The 23,465-nt window shown below is 48.1% G+C and overlaps 1 protein-coding gene across 5 annotated transcripts in view; it reads left to right on the top strand.

Moving 5' to 3' along the window:
- The window catches only part of CSMD2 (CUB and Sushi multiple domains 2), a 544,176-nt gene that overhangs the window by 271,378 nt on the left and 249,333 nt on the right, over positions 1-23,465 (top strand). For all 5 annotated transcript variants that reach the window (XR_001597587.2, XR_001597586.2, XR_001597588.2 and 2 more), the window contains exons 7-9: positions 11,440-11,517; positions 16,743-16,830; positions 17,502-17,626. Coding sequence is in view for 2 of the 5 variants with exons in the window: in XM_016150537.2 (XP_016006023.2) it covers positions 11,440-11,517; positions 16,743-16,830; positions 17,502-17,626 (291 nt within the window). In the remaining 3 variants the exon portion in view is untranslated. The remainder of the gene's footprint in view (positions 1-11,439; positions 11,518-16,742; positions 16,831-17,501; positions 17,627-23,465) is intronic.

Here is a 23,465-nt window from a genome sequence, read left to right as displayed (position 1 = left end):
CGGCCTCATTTCCTCAGCCTTGGGTAGCAGGGCACTTTTGAAATATTTAAAAAATAAACAAGAAATCCACCTGTTCCGGCGAGCTGCACAAAGCCTCTCTCCGAGAGCTTTCCTGCAGACATTTTTCTACCCCGAGGTTGGGGTCTTTATGTGACTGAAGCGCCTCTCTGGGCCTTTCCATGTGTTTTCCAAAATAGGAAATCGGAGATGAATGTTGCCATGTCATCTGATTTAAATAAGTGCCGGGTGGTTCTCATATTTCAAGTTACCGAGGGCCCATTTGTCATCATGGTCACAGGTTAAGGTGTGATGCCAGACAATAGACAATGAGAACCCAGACCAAGAAGTCTCTAGAAGGTCAGGGCACACATGGATTGCACACCTACTGTGCGCGCGGCCCTGTCCTAGGCACTGTGTGCTCATTGCTCCATTCGAGCTCCCCCGCGGCACAGTGGCAAGTGTGTTTTTAATTCCCATTTTTCAGCTGAGGAAGCTGAGGCTCAAAGCTGTTGTGTAACTGGCTCAGCACATACAGATCACACGGCCTATCAGTGCCAAAGCTTCCAATTCATTCCCAGGCCCGCGTGAGTTTTCGGCAGAATCACAGGACCTTCTCTTACAGCATTTTCGGGCATCTTACCTTTCCTATTTGACTGGTAGCTTTTAAACTTTGTTTTGTTAATCTCACTCCACTGTAAAAAAATACATTTTCCATCATAACCCAGTACACATATATATCTGTAGAATGAAAAGGAAAATGTCACCAAGTGGTATTTACCCTGACTAAACATGATGCACCCTGAAAATTTCTTTTCCAATTTCTAATGTTAGTTGCAACCTCGAAATGAATTTTGCAAGTCTGTAGCAGGGAACAACTCACAATCTGAAGAACTGTTTCATCTATGAACCTCTCAGAAGTAAGGCCTTTCTCATACTCCTCTGTCTTCCTCAGTGTCTCCCAGAACAGGGCTTGCCCATTCAGGTGTGCCGACGTTTATGGAGGGTGTTCTAGGTCTTAGGCACTTGGCATGTACACCTTCATTCAATCCTAACAGCAGCCGTGTGAAGTAGGTACCACTGTTAGCCCCATTTTACAGGCGAGGAATGACAGGAGAGTACGTAGCTGGCTCAAGGTCTCATCCTCAGTGTGTTAGAGCCAGGATTTGAACCCCGGCAGCATTCTGCTGGATCCAGCATGCTTGTATATGACGGTGTGTGCTGTGGGGGTAATAAATGGTTTGCCCCTGGGCCTTCTTTTTCTAATGTTTTTCCAGATGGGGGTACACAGTGCAAGGGTATACACTAACCATTCAGTAACTCGACCGGTGACTTGATTAAGGGTTTCTCGACCTCAGCACTATTGACATTGTGGCTTGGATAATTCCATTGTGGGGACTGTCTTGTGCATTAGATGATGTTTAGCAGCAACCCGGGTCTCTACTTACTAGATGCCAGTTGCCATTAGCAAACCCCCGACCCCCCCCCCCCAACACACATGCACCTGGTCATGATGACCAAAAAGTCACCAGATGTTGTCAAATGTCCCCTGTGTGCAAAATCCTCCCAAACTGAGAACCACTGTGCTAAAGGATCAAAAAATTTGGAGCCACCAAAGACCAGTCTAAGTTGCCTTTCTAGCAGATTCAGTCCAAGAACGTGGCAGAGATGGGTTTCAGTCAGGGGTCTAGCAGGAGGTAGAAGGCATACTGCATGGCTGTAACTGACAGTTCAGTAAAGGGACCAGTTATATAAGTGAGGGTGGGATTAAAGGAGCCTGTGGGGACAAGGCCCCCAGGAACTAAACAGCAAGGACGCCTTTGCCACACTAGGGAAAGGGTCAAGGGAGGGAGTAGTGAGTGCTGGAGCCACTGAAGAGAGGCCACTGGGCAGATCTCAGGAGCCTGGCCACTGCCAACCCACAGTGCAGGATAGGGGAGCCCCGGGAATCAGCAGCCAGATCCTCCGTCTTCCCTCCCTCTCATCTGCTGCACCTCCCACCTGCCAACCCATCAGGAAGCCAGGAACAAATGAACAGAGGTCCCGCTCTGGCCTGCTGCTAGCCCTGGGAGGCTGGCTGGCTTCCCCAACAGTCTCCCTTGTTCTCTAGCGGTCCACAGAGGTCAGCCTCCAGGGCTCAGAACAGGACAGAGAAGCCTTAAGAATCAATCCAAGGAATCACCAGCACAGGATCAGTTTCACCAGCTCACCTTTATGGCATCAGAGTCTCAAGTGATTTATGGCACTTCAGAGCTAATAATTGCCAACTCCTAATTGTATCGATGGGTATATTATTCCAGAGAAACAAAAAACAAATTAAATAGATAGATAGATAGATAGATAGATAGATAGATAGATAGATAGATAGATAGTCTGCAACACAGCACATTCCATACTTTCCTCAGCCCAGTCAGAATTTTGGGTTGTTTGAGACCAGACACAATTTTAATTAATATCACAGGGTATCAAAGAATCCGAGTTCTAGTCTGGCTCTGCCTCTAGCTGGCTGCCAGAAATTGGTCAATTTTATGTTAGTAACAAACATTTTCTGTGCGACAGCTACTATGCGACAGCACAGAAAGATGGACACGGCCAGACCGGTGTCTGCTCTCAAGGAGAACAGGTTAAATGCAGAGAACAGACACAGACCTACAGCTCCTGTACGGCATGGTCAGAGCTAGAATTGAGGCCCTGCGAAGGGGTCTGGGACTAGGGACAAAGGAGCAATCAGTTTTGCTGCAGGCACTCAAGGAAAGCCAAAAACAAAAACAACACAAAAGAGTGGCAGCACTTCAATGTGCATCTCCGAAGGATGCCAGACGGACAATAAGAAAGCGTTCCAGGTAGAGTGAAGGCAAGGAAGCGTGAAAGTGCACAGTCAAAAAGGACCACAAATATTTATGTGTCTCTGGAGCAGAGATTAGCAAACCACAGCCTGAAGGCCAAATCCAGCCCTCTGCCTGTTTCTTTACTATACTCAAGCTAATAATAGGTTTTACATTTTTAAACAGTTGAAGAAAAAAAAAAATCAAAAGAAGAAAAATTCATGACACATGAATATTGTATAAAATTCAAATTCCAGTGTCTGTAAATAAAAGTTTATTGGAACACGGCTTTGCTCTTTGATTTATGAATTGTGTATGGCTGCTTTAGCGCCACCAGGGCAGAGTTGAGCGGTTTGCAATCGAGACGGATGGCCCACAGTCTAATGTATTTACTATTACAGGAAACATTTGCCGAGCCAGAGAGTAGTCTGAGGTCTCCAGCAAAGGTAAACAGGGAGGGGTAGCCAGGCCTGAGGCTGGAAAGTCAGGCAAGAGTCGCGTAGTTAATGAGTGGGGAGATGTGATCGCATTTTCACTTTAGAAAGCTCTTTGACTGCTCTAGAACAAAAATAGGGAGACCAGCAAGGAGTCTAAGAATTAAAAGATGATGAGGATCAGAATTTAGGCAGAATGGAGGAGAGGACACAGATCAGATGAGATCTTCCCATGGTACACCACACTGGACTCATGACTAGGTAGATTTGGGGGTGAGAGGGGATGGGGGAAGGCGATGGGGGAGTCAGGGATGAATCTTAGGTTTCTGGCTTAAGTGAGTGAGTAAAAAATGATACTATAAACAGGATGGTCTTGGGCTGAGGCAGATGGGGGATGAATTTTGTTTGGGACAACGTGATTCTGGAGTAGTATTGGAATATCAAGGATTATTGGGGGATTATCTAGTAGGTAGTTGGCTATGCTATCAGTCAGTAGCTCACAGAAGAAAGGTTTGGGCTAGAGACAGAGATATGAAAGGTTCAAGGCAAAATAGAGGCTGAGGCCACCAACCCTCTCTTAGAGCAGGATTCTTCCCATGTGTATCACATGGGAGGAGGGGCCAAAAGAGTGGATTTTCTAAGTGGGTTTCTTGGAAGCCAAGGGCTTCTCCCAGCAGCTGTTTTGATAGGAGCTGAGTGGGTGGGACTCCAGGTTTCCACCCCAACTTTAACTAGCACAGTTCCTCTTTGATCTATTTTGCGTAGTGGGAATTTACCTGAGGGCATTAAAATGACAGGTTTCTTGCTGCCTCTCGCTGCCTGTCAAGTCAATCCCGGTGACCAGGAGATGGTAGATATTCTACAGTGAAAGCCATTAGCTCCTCTGCTCTCTAGAAGTCCTGCACTGAGTCTCAATTGTCTGCAGAGTAAACTTTTCCATTTGAAAACAGTTTGCATTTGCTGAGATGCTTGAGGCTTTTTATAGTAACAAGCTGAAGCTTCTGTTTTCCACTTGAAGACGTTGTGTTCTTGTTTGTGACTGATCTGCAGTCTCAGACCAGAGCGAAAGTGCCTCAGGCATCCCGTGGTCCAAGCTCTGACTCTTTTGTCCTCTTCCTGTTGGCCTGCTGAGCTGCCAGACTTGCCAGCCTCATTTCCAGGTTCTGGGACTCCAGGGCCCTTTGCCCAAATTGCAGGGTTGTTGCTACCTGGCTCAGGACCCCAGGACCAGGTGCCCACAAAGCTAGGCTTCTGAGTTCAATTTAGAGCGAGCCTGAACTGAAAAGTGAGCGTGAATACAAAATGCCGGGCTCCTCACTTCACCTGTAAGCATAACCCATTCCTTTTGCTAGGAAATGAATTTAAAGCACGTGTTCTTCTAAAAGTTGATCGTCCATCCACTTGGTGATCAAACGATTATTGGAAAACTTCTGTGTGCCTGGCTCTGTGTCAGTCACAAGATAGAAACATAAGAGCTCATGGGATAAATTGTTAGGAGAACAAGACATGACTTTGTAGTGCATTAACAGTTTCAATGGTCTGAACATGGTCTGGAGAGGGCATTGACTTCTCCCTGATATGTAGAGACAGCCGCAGAGAGCAGACAACTTTCCAGTGAGGCTTTGACCCACGAAAGGTAGCCAAGAGGAAAAAGGACACCTCAGGGAGCGAGAACAGCATTGTAAAAGCAACTGAAACCTGTAACCAAAGGCCAGCGACTTCCTTAGGCACCCTTCTTCCTGTCCTTTTCCCCAGCTGAATTCTCAGAAGTTGCTTGTGAAGACCACCGCACAGTCCATTAGTAATGGCGAAGCACTATTCTAGAAATTAGAACATGTCACCCATCACGCTGGCTCCTATCTCCCATGCCAGGGTCCTTCTGTTCTATAGGAATTCCGGTAGCTACAGGTTTTGCTGTGGTCAACCAAAAAGTCAAACCAGCAGCAGCCAAGAAAGCATTTCTCACAACCTAAGTTAGGTTGGTGATTCCTTTTTCCACCATATTCGAAAAGCCACCCAGCATTGTGTATAACCAGCTTCTGAAGAACTCTGCATAAATTTCTCAACTATCAGTAATCCTTCAATACCTGCGCTCTTAGCAGTGCTCATTGGCAGAACGTTAAATGATCTTTTAATGATTTCTGTACCAATTTTTTGCTCTTTATTAGCTGGAGCAGTGAATCCAAGCCTGGAGTGAACCAAAGTAAATCACCCAGACGATGCCTTTTTCAACGGCAGCCTTCAGTGCGTCTTTGACTGTTTCTTTTCGTCCTCTTCCACGTCATTTGTCCCGGCAATCTTCAGCACAATGACCCTATCTGGAGTTTCACCAGATGTTCATTTAGTTGTTGTTTTTTTTCTGTCATTAGTAGTAGCGTTCTAACTGCTCAATGGTTTCTTGAATGTGTTTCCCCACTTGAATATTGTTACTTTTCCTTGTAAGAATGTGGCATCATCTTGGGTCACAGTTACCTCAACTTTTTCCGAATCATGAAGTGAAACGTCTTAAAGATTTAGAGTCCAGCTCCCTTTCCCAAACCCCGCACCATCCGTAGCACCAGCTTCGCATGTGCTTTCCGTGACGCTGAAACCTGGAGCTCGGACTGCTGTAGCCTGAAAGCCAACTTTTATCCTATTCAAAATGAGTGTTCTAAGAGAACCTTCAGCAGTTTCCACCAAAGACTTTCCTTGGGCATCGGCAGTTTCGAGAGTGGGTGTAGTGGACTGGACACTGATATCATAAGTACCGTGGAACTCCCATTTCTGAACTTCCGATGTATTATTCAAGTAGGGAGATATGGAATCTCAGTCGAATTCTGTGCCTTCAATTCCTAATTCGTCATTCAGTGTTTTACTGTCTTTTATCATGAGGACGCCCTTCCAACTGTTGTGATTACATCAGGAATGAGACTGCTGATTCCTCTGTCTCCATTTGCAGAAATTGTGGCAAACTGAGCAATGCCTTCAGGGGTCCCACAGGTTTAGACTGCTTCCTAAGTTCAACATGCACCGTCACACCTTTCCTGATTGCCAAAAATGATTAACACCTTTGCTGTCTTGAAACTTTCCATGGCCATCGAGCTTTCCAGGACAGTAGCAGTGGTGATGGATGTCGCCTCAGCTTCTCCATTTGTGCTGGCAACATCCTGGTCATGTCTGGTGTGATAGTTTTATCTTTATCCTTTAAGTCAGTTGACCTGGCAACAGACCTCTCAACTTTTGTTGCTTCCCCAGCTCTGTTCCATAATTACTGTTCTTCCCACTGTTCTTCTCCAGAGTGAGGGCTTCAACGTCTGCTAAAAGGTCTGTACCTGGAAGCATTAGGTCTTAGGCACCTGCACTGAATTTTGCATCTTTGGCATAAATCTGCATGAGATGAGGAGCCAGCGTACCAGACACTGGCTTTGTCTAGCAAAGGACTGTGAGTATTGAGAACATTTCTGCAGGGCTCGTGGTCAGGCAGTGAGGCAGGCCCTCAGTGACAAGGGGCGGGCAGAGCGTAGGATGTACATCCGACATGTTTGCAAAGGGGAAATCAGTTTCAGTTTTTAAAAGAGCACCCCTCTGCAACATTTTTAAAGATGGGCTAGAGAGAGTGAATCAGTGAACAAAATCCAAGCGAAAAAAGTTGAGTTTAGGGCCACGACTGGCTTAAAACACTGAGAAAAGGAAAGACATTGGACAAATTTTCTCAGGTTGAAAGAACTGGATTGGGTGAAGGAGCGGGTGTGGCAGGGAGATGAAGGGGTGCTCCAGCCAGCAAGGTAACTAAGTGGTGGGGAAGGGGGAGTGATCAAGGTCAGTGCAGGGGCTCACCCTTGTAGAGGGAAAGTCAGATCCATTGACATAAGAAGAAGTTGCAGATTCCAGCACTTGGTGATTCCTGTAGCCTTAGAGGCATGGTAGGTCTCCCTCTCCTCTCTCCTCCACTAACAGGTCCTTGTCTCCTTCTAGCCCAGCCCAATAACTCATGCTGCGGACTGGAGGGGCATTTGTATTGCCAGATTCTTCTAGCTAAATGTGTACCATGTGTCCCGCTAACCTTTACAACAGCGGGAAAATGTCTTGTAATTAACCAGAATATAAAGGATGAATGGAGCAGCCTGGCAGTCTCCCGTAGTCATTATCATTCGGAAGAAATGGATGTACCTAGTAAGATTTCCATCAACCAGTTAAAGCCAGGATTCTTGTCTCGGGAGACCTGACTTTGTTCACATACAGTACAAAAGCATGTATAAGTGCGAATTACGTTTGGTGAGTATGTATAGGCATGTATACACAAGTGCACAAATGTGTTCTTGTGAGCGTGCTTGTTGTGGGCACGAATGTGCGCGTATGCGTGGATATATATGCATGCATATGTGCATCGAGGGTGTGCTTTCAACTGTAGCCGGAACCATGGGGCCAGCCCCAGGCTGCGTTTTATCTCCATAGCATCAGTGGTTAAAGCGTCCTCTTCAGAGACGAGTGCTTCAGTGTAATACCTTTGGCACTAACCTAGTGGGGGCTCCACAGATGAATGAATGTACAAACAACGTGAACAAACACATCCCTGAAATCCTCTGGGTCCTTGCCATTTTGCCCTCCGTTCACATTGGGTCTGTCAGCAGTGCACTATGGGGACAGAGGGAGACACACCCTTGTTCTCTCAGCCTTCACACCCGGTCCGCCCTGGTCTCTAGAGCTGGTTCTTCAATGAGCCCATTTTGTGGTGCTCCGTATTCCATGACCACTCACCACCCACTTGGTCAGGCTGTTTTAACGACAAATCAGCTCTGTATAATTCAGGGTGTGACCGCTTCCCTGGGTCGCTCAGACACTGAGGCCCCAGCACGTGAAGGTGGTTTCTTGATGCTAACATCCCTGGTTACGTGCACCTTGCCAAGAGCTTCCGTCCCAGCCCAGGACGCTCTCCTGACCCGTCCATCAGCTCCAGCAGTGGTGTGGGCCCACCGCAGGCTCCGCCTCCCCAGAGCTGGGCCTGCGCCCGCTGGACATACAGCTCTTAGAGACTGTGCTGCTGATGTGAGAAACTTCTGCCCACAGAGCTATGCCCATCTCTAACAGACTAACGTGTAGCACCCACACGCAACACAGCAGCACAGCCGCTCAGACCCAGCTCAGAGGAGTAAATGGTCACAAGACTTATGTGTCATTAAGGAGCCCCCAGGAGCTTCTCAGGCCCCTTCTAGTTCAGTTCTTCTCATCACCTCCACAAATGCTGTCCTCTGGTGACTAGCAGGAAGAAAAGGAAGAAGGACAGAGGCTAGTTCCTGCTTGGGGGATGTGATGATGTCATCCACTACTAAAAATGGCCCAAGGAACATTAAGCACTGATCTGTCAGCCTCTCCTGGGGAGGATGAGCAGACAGGATGGGCACAGTAATTGGAAGGATTCCTTCTGGGGCACTGAGAACGGTGGGTAGCTGGAGCCTCTTCCTTAATACAACCTCAAGAAGAGAGGAAGAAGGGCTCCCTCTTATCCACCCCGCCATGTCCACCTGCATCTCACAGTCCCCCTTCAGCAGCTGCAAGGAAACCCCAAGCAGCATTCGTCCCGGATGTTGGCATCCCTGGTGCACTGGCCCGCATCCCCATCCCCTTCCTCCAGTGGACACTACACCCTGAAACAAGGCGATTGGGAAGACTGATTCCCTTCCTCCTTCTTGGTCAGGTGTTCTGAGCCATTGCCTGACCTCGAATGGGCCACACTGAGTCATAGAGACCCCCTCTCCCCACCCCTACCCCAGTGCGGGGGCGTCAGGGAGGATACCTCAAACTGTTCTCACGGTGCTGGGACCATCCCTAGTTTCTTAGGGATGATTAAGTCAGAGGAGTGTTTTTCCCTGCTGCATTGTGTTAGCTAGGCTTGAATAATGCATGTTCCCCTGCTAACACCCTCTGTTTAATAACGGGTCCATGTTGGTGTTCATTGGAAATTTTCCTGCTGGATACACATGGAGAGTAATGCGCGTTTATAAAAAGGGTTTGGATGCACGTTGGGAAGCAATGACTCTGTGGTGGTAACTGAATTCTGTCAGGCACTCGGCTTAGACAGCAGCTTGGCAGGGGACAAATCCATGGGGAGCTTTTTGATGTAGATGGTGGCGGGGGGCAGCTGGGAGATGGCCCCCTTGCATGCCTAGTAGGCTTTCTGTTTTGGGACTGGCGTGGTACTTCAAGTGCAGAGCGAGTACCTGAGTTTTCGAGATCTGAGTTAAAGAAGGATAGCAGAGTCCCTGGGAATGCTTTGGGGGCAGGTCACAAAAGAAGATGCTGAGGTTCAGCCAAAGGAACTGCTGCTTCCTGCCTCTGTGACCTACAGCGAATCATTTAAAACCATTTTTGAAAAAGTAAAATAAAATATAAAAATTAAAAAAACATTTCAAACTCCATTTTTATTATCTATTGAATAGGTATAACTACTGATCAAGGTCGTTGTGCATATAAGGACTAAATGAAATGGCTTTTGAGAGCCCACTGTATAGCAGGTGCTATTCTAGGCATCAAGGATACAGCAATGAACAAAACAGACAACAGTCCCTGCCTTCATGGAGCTTAACATTGCCATGAGGAGTGACAAAAACCACTAAGTAAATGGTATGGCATGTTAGAAAGTTAGGGAGATAAAGTTAGGGAGATACAGTAGGGGAACTGAGGTTGGAGATACAGTGTTAAACAGAGTGGGCAGAGAAGGCCTCCACGAGGAAATGGCATTTGCACAAGTGTTTCTAGGGAAAAAAAGAAACAAGTCACGAAGATTGCTAGGGGAAAGCATTCTAGGGAACTGGTAGACTGAAGCAGGAACATGCCTGGCATTATAGGAACATCGGGGAGGGCTGTGTGGCCATTGTGAAGACTTAGACTTTTACTCCAGGGGAGATGGGTTGCCACCGAAGAGTTTTGAGCAGAGGCGTCATTTGGTCGGACGTGTGTTTTAAAAGGATTCCTCTGGCTCTTGTGTTGAGAACAGACTATAACAGGAGCAAGGAGGGACGATGGGAGGCAGTGGCGACATGGAGAAGTAGCGGAGAGCTGGACCAGGCTGACAGACACGGAAATTCCATTCGGATGTGTTTGGAAGGATGTGCTGATGCGGCGTGTGTGTGTGTGCATGCGAGGAAAGAAAGGAGTCAAGGATGCTGATATAAATAAAGACCTTGTAAGGCACTTAGCCCAGGACCAGGGCCCGGCACACAAGAAGTGCCTGGTTGAGTGGTTGCTACCTCTGCTAGGTATAAGTCTGAGCGGGGCTGAGTCACCCAGCAGGGGCCAGCTAGGACATGGCGCAGGGGTCTGGGATTGGACAGTGATATCAAGCCACATAACGAGAGACAAGATGAAGCCCTTGGACGAGAGACAAGATGAAGCCCTTGGAGGCCACCAGAGAGCCTTAGGGGACTGAGGCAGTCAGACAAGAGGAGGTTGATGGATGCAGGTGAATGGCGTTCGCAGCTGTAAAGTTCTGGCTTTGGTGGTGCCTTTGTTGTGCTGTTTGGCAAAGTCCTGATAAGCTGTAGACTGGACTTAGCGATGGGATCAAAACCCAGTTCAGTTCGTCTGGCCACCACCTGAAGCAGGCACTGTGCCCCAGAGCCCTGCAGGACTCAGCTGCTGCCCACAACAGGTCGGCTGGTGTAGGCGAGGCTGATTGACTCCACAGGTTTTTCATCCTCCTGGGGCCAGCCATAGCTTCTCCCAGTGATGGGAGAGATGCAGGAGGGAAAGTCTAGTCTGGCAGGTACTTTTCAAGTTTTTGGACATGTCAAGGCCTCCAGAATTCCAATGCCCAAACCTTAAGTCAAGGGATGAGGATAAAATATACTCCTCTTTAATGGGAGGAAGTACAAAGTCACACTGCAAAGGGTGTGGGGCCATAATCCAATTTCACGGACCTGCTCGTGGCTAGTTCAGAGACTGGGCAAAAACGCAGGGCTTCATGTGTGGACAGGAAATCACGCCGTCTGCCTCACCCAGAGGACCAGCCTCCATAGCAGCTTTCTCCGTGTCTGAGAACCTGCCGTGCTTGAACGCTACCCTCGGTATATCCTGGCCCAGGCAGGCTTCTGGCTTTGACCTACCGCAGAATGTCCTAAGCCAAGAGAGAGAGATTATTCTAGAGGGACCCCATCCCTCATCACAGACAATAACTTAACCCGTTTTCCCTCTTGCTTCCTCTCTAGTCAAGAAGCAAATCGAGCTGAAGTCTCGAGGCGTGAAGCTGATGCCCAGCAAAGATAACAGCCAGAAGACATCTGTGTGTAAGTGTCCGCCCGCCTGCCGGGCCTCTCGCTCGAGGTCAGACCGCCGGTGCTGTGACCGTGGTGGGGGGCCATATGACGCTCGAATGATTCCCCTTCAATGTTGCTTCCCTCCGTCCTGGGCTCTGCGCATGAGCACGCTGACCTAGTGGCCAGTGAGCAGTCCCAGGGCCTGTCCTTGGCCTCCTCCTCCTCCCCCTCCTCCCACTTCCCTCCTTTCTCCTCTTTATCCCTCACTTCTCATCCTAACTGCAGTCCAGGGAGTCATTACTGCTCCATTTCTCTCTTTATTTTTCCTTTTGAATCACTTCCACCTGCTAAGACAGTCATTTTTCCGGCTCCTTGTCTAGGAGTCAGTAACCTCCAGCTGGGATCATGGAGGCCACAGGGTCCTAATTCCATTGGGGAGGGGAGAGAGAGAAGTACCGAGTGACCACCAGGGTCCCTCGACCTGGCAGGCCAGAGAGCGGGCCGGAGGAAAGGGGCGCTGCCTCTCGAGCCGGTGGGGCAGTGCTGGGCTCTCTGCTTGGGCACGGGGAAGATTATGTCTATGAGAACATGTTTCTGCTGTTAGTGTGTGAAAGCTTAAAAAGGGGGACATGGAGTGCTGGGGAGTCGCTGGAATGTCACTCGGAAACACCTGATGGGAGCCTGTACTAAGGGGCTTTGGGGCTAGAGCACAGGAAGGGCCACTCAGGAAGGCTCTGGGCCGCTCCGAAAGCAGAGGAGACTTTTCCGAGAATCCTTCTGCGTTCGTTCCGGAGGTACGTGTGGGGAGCCTGGCTTGGTCCCCGAATGACTGGCCTTCTGATTGACCGTCTCCGCTACTTCCCTCCTTCGCCTCCTGCATTTCACGTCCTTCGGCCTCCCCCTCCACTTCCCCCAGCCTCCTTCCTCCCCACCCTCTCTGCTTTCCCCGCTCCCTCCGTTTCTCTCCTCCTTCCTAACCCTCTCTTTCCATCCCACCTCCACGTGCTCGCTTCTTTTGAGATGCTAGAAATACTTCCTGAGAGAGACGGTGAGCCACACTGGTGAGCCGCACGCGGTGTCCGGTGTCACACGTGTTTCCAGAGCTCTGTGCTGAGGGCAGCAGGGAGCAGGGCGGAGGGGAGAGGCTGTTTGGTCCTAAGCCTCAACAGAACTAAGCCCAAGTGTGGGGTTTTCTCTGGTCTTTTTCGTCCTCAAATCGAGATGGGACACCACTCCCTGTCTCTGGGGACCATTGTCTCTGGTCACTGCAGCCCGAGGGAGCCGGATGGCAGAGGGCAGCCAGGAGGCCTTGCATGTGTGCTTGGCGAAGGGGTCCAAGGGAAGAAGCAGGGAGCAAGGAGAGCTCAGAGTTAGGCCAGGAGTCTGCAGAGGAGGCCCTCTTTCTTTCTGTAGCCACAGAAGACCAGATAAACTAAGACAGGCACAATTTAATTTCTGCGTTTACCCTGGAGCCACTGGCGAACTTTAAGGAAATGGCCCAGATTTGGGAGAGCAAATTGTTATCCTATTATGTTTTCAGGTAACCATGTCGCCCCAGGTACTGACGTCTCAGTTTTCGCGTCTGTTAAATGGGGATGCGAAACCTTACTCTCCCTACCTCGCAAGCATACTGTTGAACCTAAGCTGGGCCTTCCCAACCTAGGACTTCAGGAGGTTCATGAACTTGGTAAAAATTACATGTGATGTTGTGGGTGCATTTTGTGGGTGAGAGGGTCCATGGTTTTCATTAGCTACTCAGAAGTGCCCAGAGCTCCCTCAGAAGGGTGAAGAAACCTTTTTCTGATGAAATGCTGCAAAACTTCTTTTAAAAAACTTATATCTCTTTATAACAAGGTATTGGTCTCTGTCCTGAGATTTCTTGACAAGGGATGGGTGTGTGACTTAAACCGATTCAGAGACAGGTAACCAAGTGTCTGCAGATGTCTGGCCCTTGGTGCTCTGCCCAAATTGCCTGTGGACAGATGCCCTGAACTTCAGGGGAGGAGTGGCCCACACTGACATATACTGGACCCTGCTTGCTCCTTCGCCAGTTGATCCGTGGGTACCATGGGCCTCGAGCCGTCAGCTCTGACCACTCCCTCCACTTTGGTAGAAGGAATTGCCTTTCTGAGCATTTGGCGGCTTCTTCTTCACCATAGGGGTCCTCGCGGGGTGGGGATCAGGTTCACCTTCCCTTCTTTTCCTTCCCTCTGTAGCCAACAGCAAATTAATGCTACAATCATAAGCAACTGGTTTTGATTAGGCAGGGGAGGTTGACTAAAAGAGAGGGGAAAGCCTCTTGTCTCTGTAATTCAGGCAGTAAACTGCTTCCTGGTACTTAAGTTTGCTTGTTTCCTGGAAAGCCTGGAAGTCACATGGGGCTGCGATCACCTGGTCAGTCCTCCCAGAAACACTGGGCACCAGTGGGGTGTGAACAGCTTACTGCCGAGCTTATAACTTCCTGGATGGCACCTGAGGCTGACTTCAGGCCGGCTGATTAAAAGGGAGGCAGCAGGTTCGCTCTGTACGTCGGGGTCTGTGGTTCGGTGGGTGGGTTGTGCCATGATCTCTCCCTTCCGGTCCAGCCGCATCCTCATTCGCCAGCCCTCTGCTCTGTCTGCTTACTGGGTGGTGTCAGTACTGAATGAGAGGGCAAGAAAAGGGGGCAGGACCTTGCTCTCCATTGTTAACATGCTACCAGGTGGCTGTGTGGTTCCCATGCTGTGGTTGGGCAGGGACTTTGGAGTGGGTGTGGTCGGTGGGCAAGGTTGAGTAGGCAGAGCCTAAAGGAAAGAAGGAGGGAGCTTAGCTGAAAATGGTTGACGGTGAGGCTGGCTTACCAACAGAATAACCACGAGTACAGCTGAGGATTGACTCATCTTCTTAGGACAGAGGCACCTCTCTCCTTCCCCTGGGCATCTGGGGACCCCAGTTATCTCCTTCCTTCTCATCATTTGCAAAACACTGAGGCTTTGGGAGGCAGGAGCTCGCTCTGCTTTGGAGAGGGCACTTCCATTTGTCTTCCTGGCCTAGAGAGTCCTGGACTGGTGGGGATGGTGACTTTGCTAGGTTTAGAATGTGAAAGCCTTGGAGGTAGAGACTTGACAAGGAAGCGGGTGGGAGTAGGGGATAAGCGTCTGGTGGGAGTGGCTGGATTTAACCCAGCAGCATGGAATGTTGGAGAAAGAGAGGCTGTCCCCGAGGCCTGGAGCTCATTGCCACACAACCAAGAGGACACCAGGTGATTGGCTTGAGCACGCAGAATGTCCAAATCCTCAGGTTCCCTTGGGCGGCCACACCCTGGGATACCTAGAGGTTTGAACAGGGTCTATCCCAGGCTTCTAACTGCAGAAACGAGCTTCAGACTCAGTGAGTCTAAAATAGGACTCCTCACAGGCCCCTAGGCCATGAAATCCCCTGCTCCCACACCCCACACCCTAGTCATCAATGAGCCCTGGTGATTTTGTCTTTGCTACTACCTCATGTCGGTCCCCACTCTCAGGCTCTTATTGTCTTTTACCTGGACGAGTCACAAAGCTTCCTAACTCGTCTAGCAGTAACTGGCCTCCCAGTGAGCAGTCCAGATCCTCCATGGCCTTCCCCAGCTCAGGTCTCTGCAGTGGCTCCCCATCGTTTTCAGGATCAGACTCTCAAACCCCTTAAAAGCCCGACCTCTGAAACCTCACCTTCCACTCTTCCACGTCGCTCGTCACTCTCCCTCCTGCCCTGGTCACACTGGGCAACCCCGGGTCTTTTCCCATGGTTCCACGTCGCTCCCAGTGCCTGTCTGTTTGCCGGAACTGCCATTTCTCTGCCACCGTACGCGTCTATATCCTACTGTCTCGGAAGGTCCGTGTCGAATGCCACCTCCTCCAGGTAGCCTTTCATGCTTCTCTCAGCAATACGAGATGGGTCTTCCTTCCGAATCTCCCTGTAGCTGCATCCTTCCTTCATCACGTCCCCCTGGGTTTCAGTTTGTTTCCCTATCTCATGTCTTCACTCGCCTGGGAGCTCCTTGAGGACAGAAGTCACAGCTGACATCCGACATTGGCATCTCCCATGGTATCCAAAATAGGGTTGTGTACACAGTAGGTGCTCAATTAATGCTTGTTGTATGCTCATGTATGGGAATGGGTAGGTGGGTGAGTGAGCAACGGAACATGTTACTCATATTGTGGGACTTTGAGTGGGCGGGATGGAAAGGGGCCAACTCAGGAAATGTTGCTCTAGACGCCCTGTCATCCCTCGTCTCGAGGGTGCTGTTGGGATCGTGGGACAGCTGAGACCTTGGATGGAACTCCTCTGGCTAGGCTACCTGCCTGGCCTCAGCTCCTGGTCATCCGCACAGCCAGGAATCCAGAGGTGTGAGGGGGTTCCAGCCTCATGAGTATGAGCATCTCTCGAGAACAGTGAACCGGCAGGGGCCAGAGGGTTTTCACCACCCCCCACCCCACTGGAGACAGGAGAAAATGAACATTGTGTGTGTCTGCTGCCCCCGTACCAAGCCCCTCCTTGAGCCAGGATGGCTGTGCACATGGTTTTTGTAAATAGGAGTCTGGTGCTGGCGAGCATGAGAGTATCACACCACCTGCCAGAACCACCGCGGGCGCCATCTCTGCTCGGTGCCTTGGCCAGAGTCATTGGCGGCGGGGTTGGGGTGCTTCAGTTACTGCCCACTCTGGCTTGAGAAGGGTCTGATGGGAAGAGGTTTCTCAGCAGAAATAGCCACGTTCGATCTAAAGTCCCTGCTTTGACCTTCACACTGCAGATTTCTCTTACATTCTTTACCGTTTCTGATCACACATCCACTTTTATTTAACTTTCTTTGAGTCATTTCTCCATTTGGGGGTGAGGTTGGGGGGCTCATCCCATCTAGAGTTGCCACCCCCAGATCCGAAGCTCAGGGGTGGGGAGGTCACTGGGCGCTGTATGCTGTTGACCTCTGGTCGCTGGTGTGGGGCGAGGGAACGGAGGAGCAGTTGTTGGTTTGGGGTGCCTGCCTCTAGGCCCACGTGCTCTTGATGAATTTCACTTGGACTTTGCCCACAAAAGGAATTTGTCAAAAGCAACTCCCCACCTTGCACACTCAGGAAACCCAAGCCCAATGGACCCCAGCAACCTCACACGGCCCCACCAGAGAGCAGGGCCTAATTCCGTCCCTGCATCCTGCATCCACGTCCCACCCCGAGACACTGCCTGGGCTGGGGTCTTCCTGTGATTACCCATCTCTGTATGTGCTGTTTTTTGCCTTGTAGTAACTCAGGTTGGTGTGTCCCAAGGGCATAATATGTGTCCAGACCCTGGCATACCTGAAAGGGGCAAAAGACTAGGCTCGGATTTCAGGTAAGATCTGTTCGGGAACTTTCTGATGGCAAGAAGGGTCGGGTAGACTGTTGGGGGGAAGACAGGGCTTGGCCCTCCTGGAGGTAGAATGAAGAGGACGGTGGTGGTACAGGAACAGACACTTTCTAGAAAAGAGCCATGGCCTTTGACATTCTTTCCTGGTGCAGTCCTGGGAATGGTGCCCATGCCAGAGTGGGCTTTAGACTGCCAGCATTACTCAGCAAACTTACACCCAGGGTGCAGAGGATTGCTGTCATCAACGATGACATGCCAACAGGCAGCTCATGCCTCCAACAATCTAGGAGACCCTAGGGTCCCAAGACAGTGCATTTTGCAGTTGCTAATTATCAAGGCATCTCCCCATAATCCTCCATTTTCAGTAAAGTTTATGTGTGTCCTCCACCCACCCTTAGCTGTCCTGATTGATACTTATCTCAGAGGATCACTGTTTTGCTCACAAAGTTACCTTTTGACTCAATCCTAAAATTATTCAGTGGTCAAAAAAAAAAAAAAAAAGAAGCAAATGGAGATTTTAAGTGATAAAATAGAGTAGAGATTAAGGGCCAGAGGAGAAGTAAGGTTGGTGTGGTACTTCAGTGTGGCACCAGGAAGGACGTGGGGCAGGCTGGGAAGGCCTGGGGATTGAGCTCATAACACACCTTGTCTCCCAGGTTAGGATCCAGCGTCCAGTTCACCTGCAATGAGGGCTATGACTTGCAAGGGTCCAAGCGGATCACCTGTATGAAAGTGAGCGACATGTTTGCAGCCTGGAGCGACCACAGGCCTGTCTGCCGAGGTGAGGGCGCCCTGGGTAAGGGAAGCTGGCCAGAAGGCTGGGCTGGGCATGGAGGACAGAGGCTAGCTCCTGTTTCACCCCATTCTCACAGCTCCCCAGGCCTCAGATTCTGCATTCATTTACTAATTAACTTACATTTATTTAGCACCTTATCTATATCAAGGTCTATACCAGGATGAGGAAATCCGGGGGTGGGGAAGAGAGACATGGCCCCTGCCCCGCATGGACCTTGCAGGCTAATGGGGGAGCCACATAGGAAGCAGGTTGCTAACTCATTGCACAAATGTCACAACGACACCTAGACAGGAGGGGAATTCACCTTCATAATGCCACCTTTAATCCCTCCATCGTAACACACACACATCCCGAACTCTGAGTCTCAGTGCCCTGGTTTCTTTCTGCAAACTCGACAATAAGATCTGCACTTCTGAAGATGCTCTCAGCTAAGCAGAATACATGGGCCATGGTCTCAAAGGCTCCTCAGCCCCGACTCCACATCTGGGCATCTTGTTCTCCAGGGCTATGCCGCCCACATCCCCAGATATCACATGGACCAAGGCTGAACTGGTTGAGCCCCATCCCCCAAATAATCCTTAAGTAGCAGACCTGAGTGTACTTCATCGTTAGGACAGGACAGCAGCTGCTTCTGTGGTAGAGAGGGCCCTAGCCTCACCCCACTGGACACCATGAGACGACTTGTAATTTCTTACACTGTGTGCATATCTCTTATCTTCCATTGTTTGTACACATAACCAGAGTTCAGTTCTTGGTGCAAGAGTAAACACTCACTCTGGAGTCTGTAAACAAAGCCAGCAGTTGCTCACGGTAAAATTACATTCTGGATCCCTCCAGTTTAAGTAGGAGATTCTTTGACCCTCTCCAGGCACACGTATCACAATGAAATTCATGCAGATAAGGAGTCCAGGAAAAAACCCTGATCACGACTACACTAAAGGAGGAACAAGGTTCAAGCTGAGACCCGCACCCTTTTTTTTTAATGTATTGATAAGTTATCTGGAAGAGGGTCATGAGCATACCTTTCACATCTTTCAAATAAGCCTTAGATTTATTCATTCTCACTCAACTTTGAAGTGGCCATGATCCACATTTAATAACGTAGTTTGAGTTCCAACTAATTTAAGCTATACTATTTCAAAGATTCCACTTAGCTAATATTTTCCAAAAATCAAACAAAAGAAGAATTCTTGGGTATAACTCTCTTTCCATCAGCTTTGCCACCACCTGACCATGGGCAATTTGGCAAATCACTGATTTTCCCTGGGCTTATTTTCTTATCTGTAAAGGTACGTAATGGCACCTATCTATCCATCTTGTGTTACTTTGAAGGTCAAGTGGAGTTATGTATTTGGAAACACTTTTTCAATTTGGGAGTGTTCAGCAAAACGAATATCCTAGGGCTGGAACAGAAGCTGTATTGCGCAAGGCCTTCTGTTCTGCCCATTGCCTGGAACAGGACCTGGCACATAGTAGGCGTTCAGTAACGTGTTGAATGAATGACTGCACGAATGAATAACTGAATAGTACACCACTCCGATTCCAGGGAGCCAGATGCTGGGTGCGTATAGAAGCACAGAATTATCAGATCTGGAGACCAAAGAACCCTGCGCTAATCTGTTATTTTAAAATTCCTTCTGAGGAGCTAGAATAAGGAAGCCTTTAGATGGTGGTGAGATCTGAGCTCTTTCCATCAGCTAAAGGTTGTCCTCATAGTAATGGGGTTGTTTACATGAATATGCCTGGGGGGCAGGGGGTAGGGCTGGTGTTTCTGAAGTTCACAGTGGAGTAATGTCCTCATCTTTTTCTCCAGACATGTTGTATGCTCCGTTCAAGTCCCTCCTGTGTTTTTGACCCACTTTTCCCTGAGTTCTCTGCCATCCTGTTAACTAAGCATAGGACTAAGCTTTTTCATATCCATTCTCATTCCCTCCTCTGCCACTGTGAGGTGGGGAAAAAATCATGGAAAACAGAGCCAGGCAGAATTGGGTTCAAATGCAGCTATCACCAATTTTTAGCTGTCCTTGGGCCAGTTTCTCCACTTCTCTGAATCCCTTTTTTTTCTCTGCTAAAAGCCAATGATTATAGAACATTACTTAATGATATTAACGGCAAGGACTAGATGAGATAGCGGACCTGAAGGTACCCTTTTAGAAACATCCCAATGTGTCCGTGAGGCTTATGTGTACACGTGTTTGGTTTAAACTGCTCAGCCCTGTTGCCTTATAGTTTCCCGAAGCCTGGCAGCACAGCCACAGCCTCTAGTGGCCGTGGTTCTTTTAGAAGCCTGTTCCCTCACTGTCTTGCCCTGTCGTATTGCAATCACAGTTAGGGAGGCACGCAGACTTTGATCTAGATCACAACTCTGCCCCGTGAGAGCTTACTGGCCCTGGGCGGGTCCTTCTTCTTTCTTAGCCTCAGGGCCCTCATTTGTGAACTGAGGAAAACAAAACCTCCTCTGCCTAGTGATGCAAAATTTAAATAAACCATGTTATTGCAAGTGACCAGCCATCACGGTGGTGGAGAGGGGATTTCCGGTGCGAGTTTACCATCCTGCCGCAGTCTCCATCCCTTTTTCTCTCCCATAGGTCATTGTGAGGGAGGCTCCTGGGTCTGGACTTGGTAGGTCTGTTCTGGGCTCCCCTGAAGGTCAAAGGCAGAGATAGATATTAGATTCAAGGATCCTTTTATTTTGGCATTTATGACAGTTTTTTCTTTTTAAAATCTCTTACTTCGAGTTTAAGGGAACCTCAATTTAAGAATAAAAAGAGACGAAACTCGAATTCCAGGATGGCTCTACTAATAAAAAGGTTACTGAAAAATCACATTCTAAAAAGGATTCACCACCATACATAGTGGTATTATTTTACCTCTAATGCATTTAAATTATGATTTGATTTTAAATATTAATTTCCACACAGTTAATTACACTAAAACATGAGGCCTGGCAAATAATAGGTTCTCGACAAATGTTTGAGGACGACCTGAATGAATCGGTGATTGAAACGAATGAACAATATGGCACTGTGCCCTCATTTTGGAATTTGAAATCAGGTAGTCACAGGTCTTTCTTTTGTTTCCCTCCCACCCGAAGAAATAAGCTACTAATTTGACTCCTAGAAAATTCTGATCTTTCCAAAGAGATTGAGGACAACCGAAATACTGTTATACGAATTCTATTCAGCCCCAAACAGAGGCAGAGTAATATAATGTAGGGCTCATTGGACTTATTTTATATACGGAGCTCAATATTTTAAAATAAAATTTAACAGATGATGTAAGAGGAATATCTCTCACTGAAGTAGGGACAAGGGGTTTGGAGTGGCCCCTTCTAGACCACTCTTAGAAGCCCCTAAGCAACCTTCCAGGAACTCCTGAGGCTTTGGGGAATCATGTTTGTAAACCCCTAATGGAGTGAAGAAGAAGAAATTGACAACCAGGAGACCTGGTTTCTGGTGACCACAAATTGGTGTTGACAGAGGATAGGGACTGAGTACCAGCCCCAGATGAAATACTTAGAGTTACTGAGTCACGGAGTAGATAATCAACAGAAAACAATACATTATTGCTTTCCTTTATAGAGAAGCCCAGTATTTGCTATATAAATTATATGTGTGTATTTATTTATTTATATATATTTTATATATCTATCTATCTATAGATAGATAGATAGATAGATAGATATGCATTTATATGTAAGTTTAGAATAAAAGACTTTTTGGAGGCTAAAACAGCAGATTCAGAACTCAGAGAGCTAAGTTCGCGTTTCAGCCTTGCTGTTAACATACCGTATAGCCCAGGGAAAATTATGGAATTGTTCTGAATTTGCGCCCTCATCCTCGTAACATGGGAGTGAAATGTGGGAAATATGGCACAAACTAGCTGAATTAAATTCCATGAAAAGTCCAGGTGATTCTCCTCCTTTTTGGTGGCCTTTGCCGGATAACTTCCTGGACTTACTCTTTTAACACTAATGTTCCAAGTTTTGTTTTCATCTTCCTCCTCTCCCTTCCCTTCCCTTCTCACCTCTTCTCTCCCTTCCTCTCCCCTTTTTCTCCTCCCCTTTTCCCACATCCCTGCCCCACTCTTACGCCCACCCTCCTCTCCTCTCCTCTGTAGTGACTCTCTCTAGTTGACTCACTTACTACGCTAGAATAAATACAAGCCCCATCGCTCCCTGAGTTCCTTAGCTATACATGTGTATGAATGATGAAGCTCTCATTCATTGAGCTATTTATACTTGTGTAAAGTGTTGCAGTAGACGTTTTTCATAATTTCTTTATGAAGAAAGTTGCAATATACATATTTTAAGTTTAGCTCAGGCTTGGAGTGGTCAGCCAACTTGCCTGTGGGCACAAAGCTAATTGGTTGAGCTGAAATTCAAACCCCAACTCCAAAGGCTCTGTTTTACTTCTTGAAAATTATGCCTGCACAGCCTTCAGAGTCATTATACTGGGTAGAAGCACTTAGAACAACTTTCCCTGCTTTTTGGTAACTTTTATTTATTTATTTATTTTTGGTGTAGCAATAACCAGAGAAAAAGAGGGAGTGACTATGCAGCTTAGGCTTAGAGAAGTTTCTTGAAAGTTATCCAGCAGAGCATTTGATGAGAAAAGGCAAAAAGGGGGACATAAACATGTGTTTACTCATTTATTCAGACCTCATCTGAGCATCTGCCATTTTGCCCACCTGTGGGTTGCAGCCATGAGCTGCCCATCTGTTGGTCAGATCCTGGGGGCTGGCCATTCAGGGGGAAGTCTGCCTATCCTCAGACCCCTTGACCTTATTCCAGACACTAAAAGAAAAATGTAGCTGATGCTCCATTCTGAATCTATTTTAACGTGCTCCATGCTAACTATCTGCAGATTGTAATATTTTAATTAATTTTCTCTAAGCTCTTAAAGCAGTAAATGCCTTTTTTGACCTGTTCTCTCTAATTACCTTCAGCATATTTCAACACATTGCAAATACCATCTAATTTTGGGAAATGAATGCAGGATAAATTGAATCTGAAGCTGAGGGCTTTTAAGGCAGCAAAACCTGGCTTTCCAGAAGAGGTGTGAGGTGATGCCAGTGGAGGTTTGTAAGGACCCCCTGCAGGGCTGGGGTTCTGAATCCACAGGTCCTCTGCAAAGGTGGGCTGGGGTCACGCTTTTGGTTTTAATGATCTTATTCTAATTTGTTTAGTCATATTGTTAGTCTCAAGTGTGTCCACAGACAAAATAATCTTACGTAAAGACACTTCAAGAAACGTAGAAAAAAAAAAAAGATTTTTGGCCTTGAAAGAAATCTTGGGCAGAGTGAAATGGAATGAACGTGGCATTGCGAGTCTGACCTGCCCAGCTCCTCTTTGTTGAGTACTGATGCTGTCCCAGGTCCTGGGCGAGCCTTGGCATCCATTATCTCATATACCTTCATCCTCACCTTACCTCGATGAGGTGATGTCACTCTCTCCATTTTACAAATGAAGTAGAATCAGAGAGGTTTTCTATTTTACCGTGCTTAAACAACCAACAGGTAAATTTAAGACCCAGTAAGCTAAGCTGGTAAACCCCACAGCCTGTGCTCTCCTCACCATGGTAGCTGCCCTCAGGCCCAGCTATATCAAGCACAGTCCGTGAATTTAAGTGTTTCTCAGAGCCAGAATACAGGAGCAATCAGATGCACTCAAGGGGTGTGGAGGAGAGGATTCCCCTAGGACTTTGTTCAAACTTGATTCCACTGACATTTGAGCTCAGGTTGAGGGAGAAGGTCCTTTAGGCTCAGGCCTGGAGCAAGCCACCAGAGGGAACATCCTCACTGAGGTGATGAGCTAGAAGAGGAG

This window comes from Rousettus aegyptiacus, unplaced genomic scaffold (genome assembly GCF_014176215.1).
Source record: "Rousettus aegyptiacus isolate mRouAeg1 unplaced genomic scaffold, mRouAeg1.p scaffold_m13_p_1, whole genome shotgun sequence".
In the NCBI taxonomy this organism is placed as follows: domain Eukaryota; kingdom Metazoa; phylum Chordata; class Mammalia; order Chiroptera; family Pteropodidae; genus Rousettus; species Rousettus aegyptiacus.
Note: the sequence above shows the minus strand (reverse complement) of the source record. Positions and strands in the feature narration are given on the sequence as shown.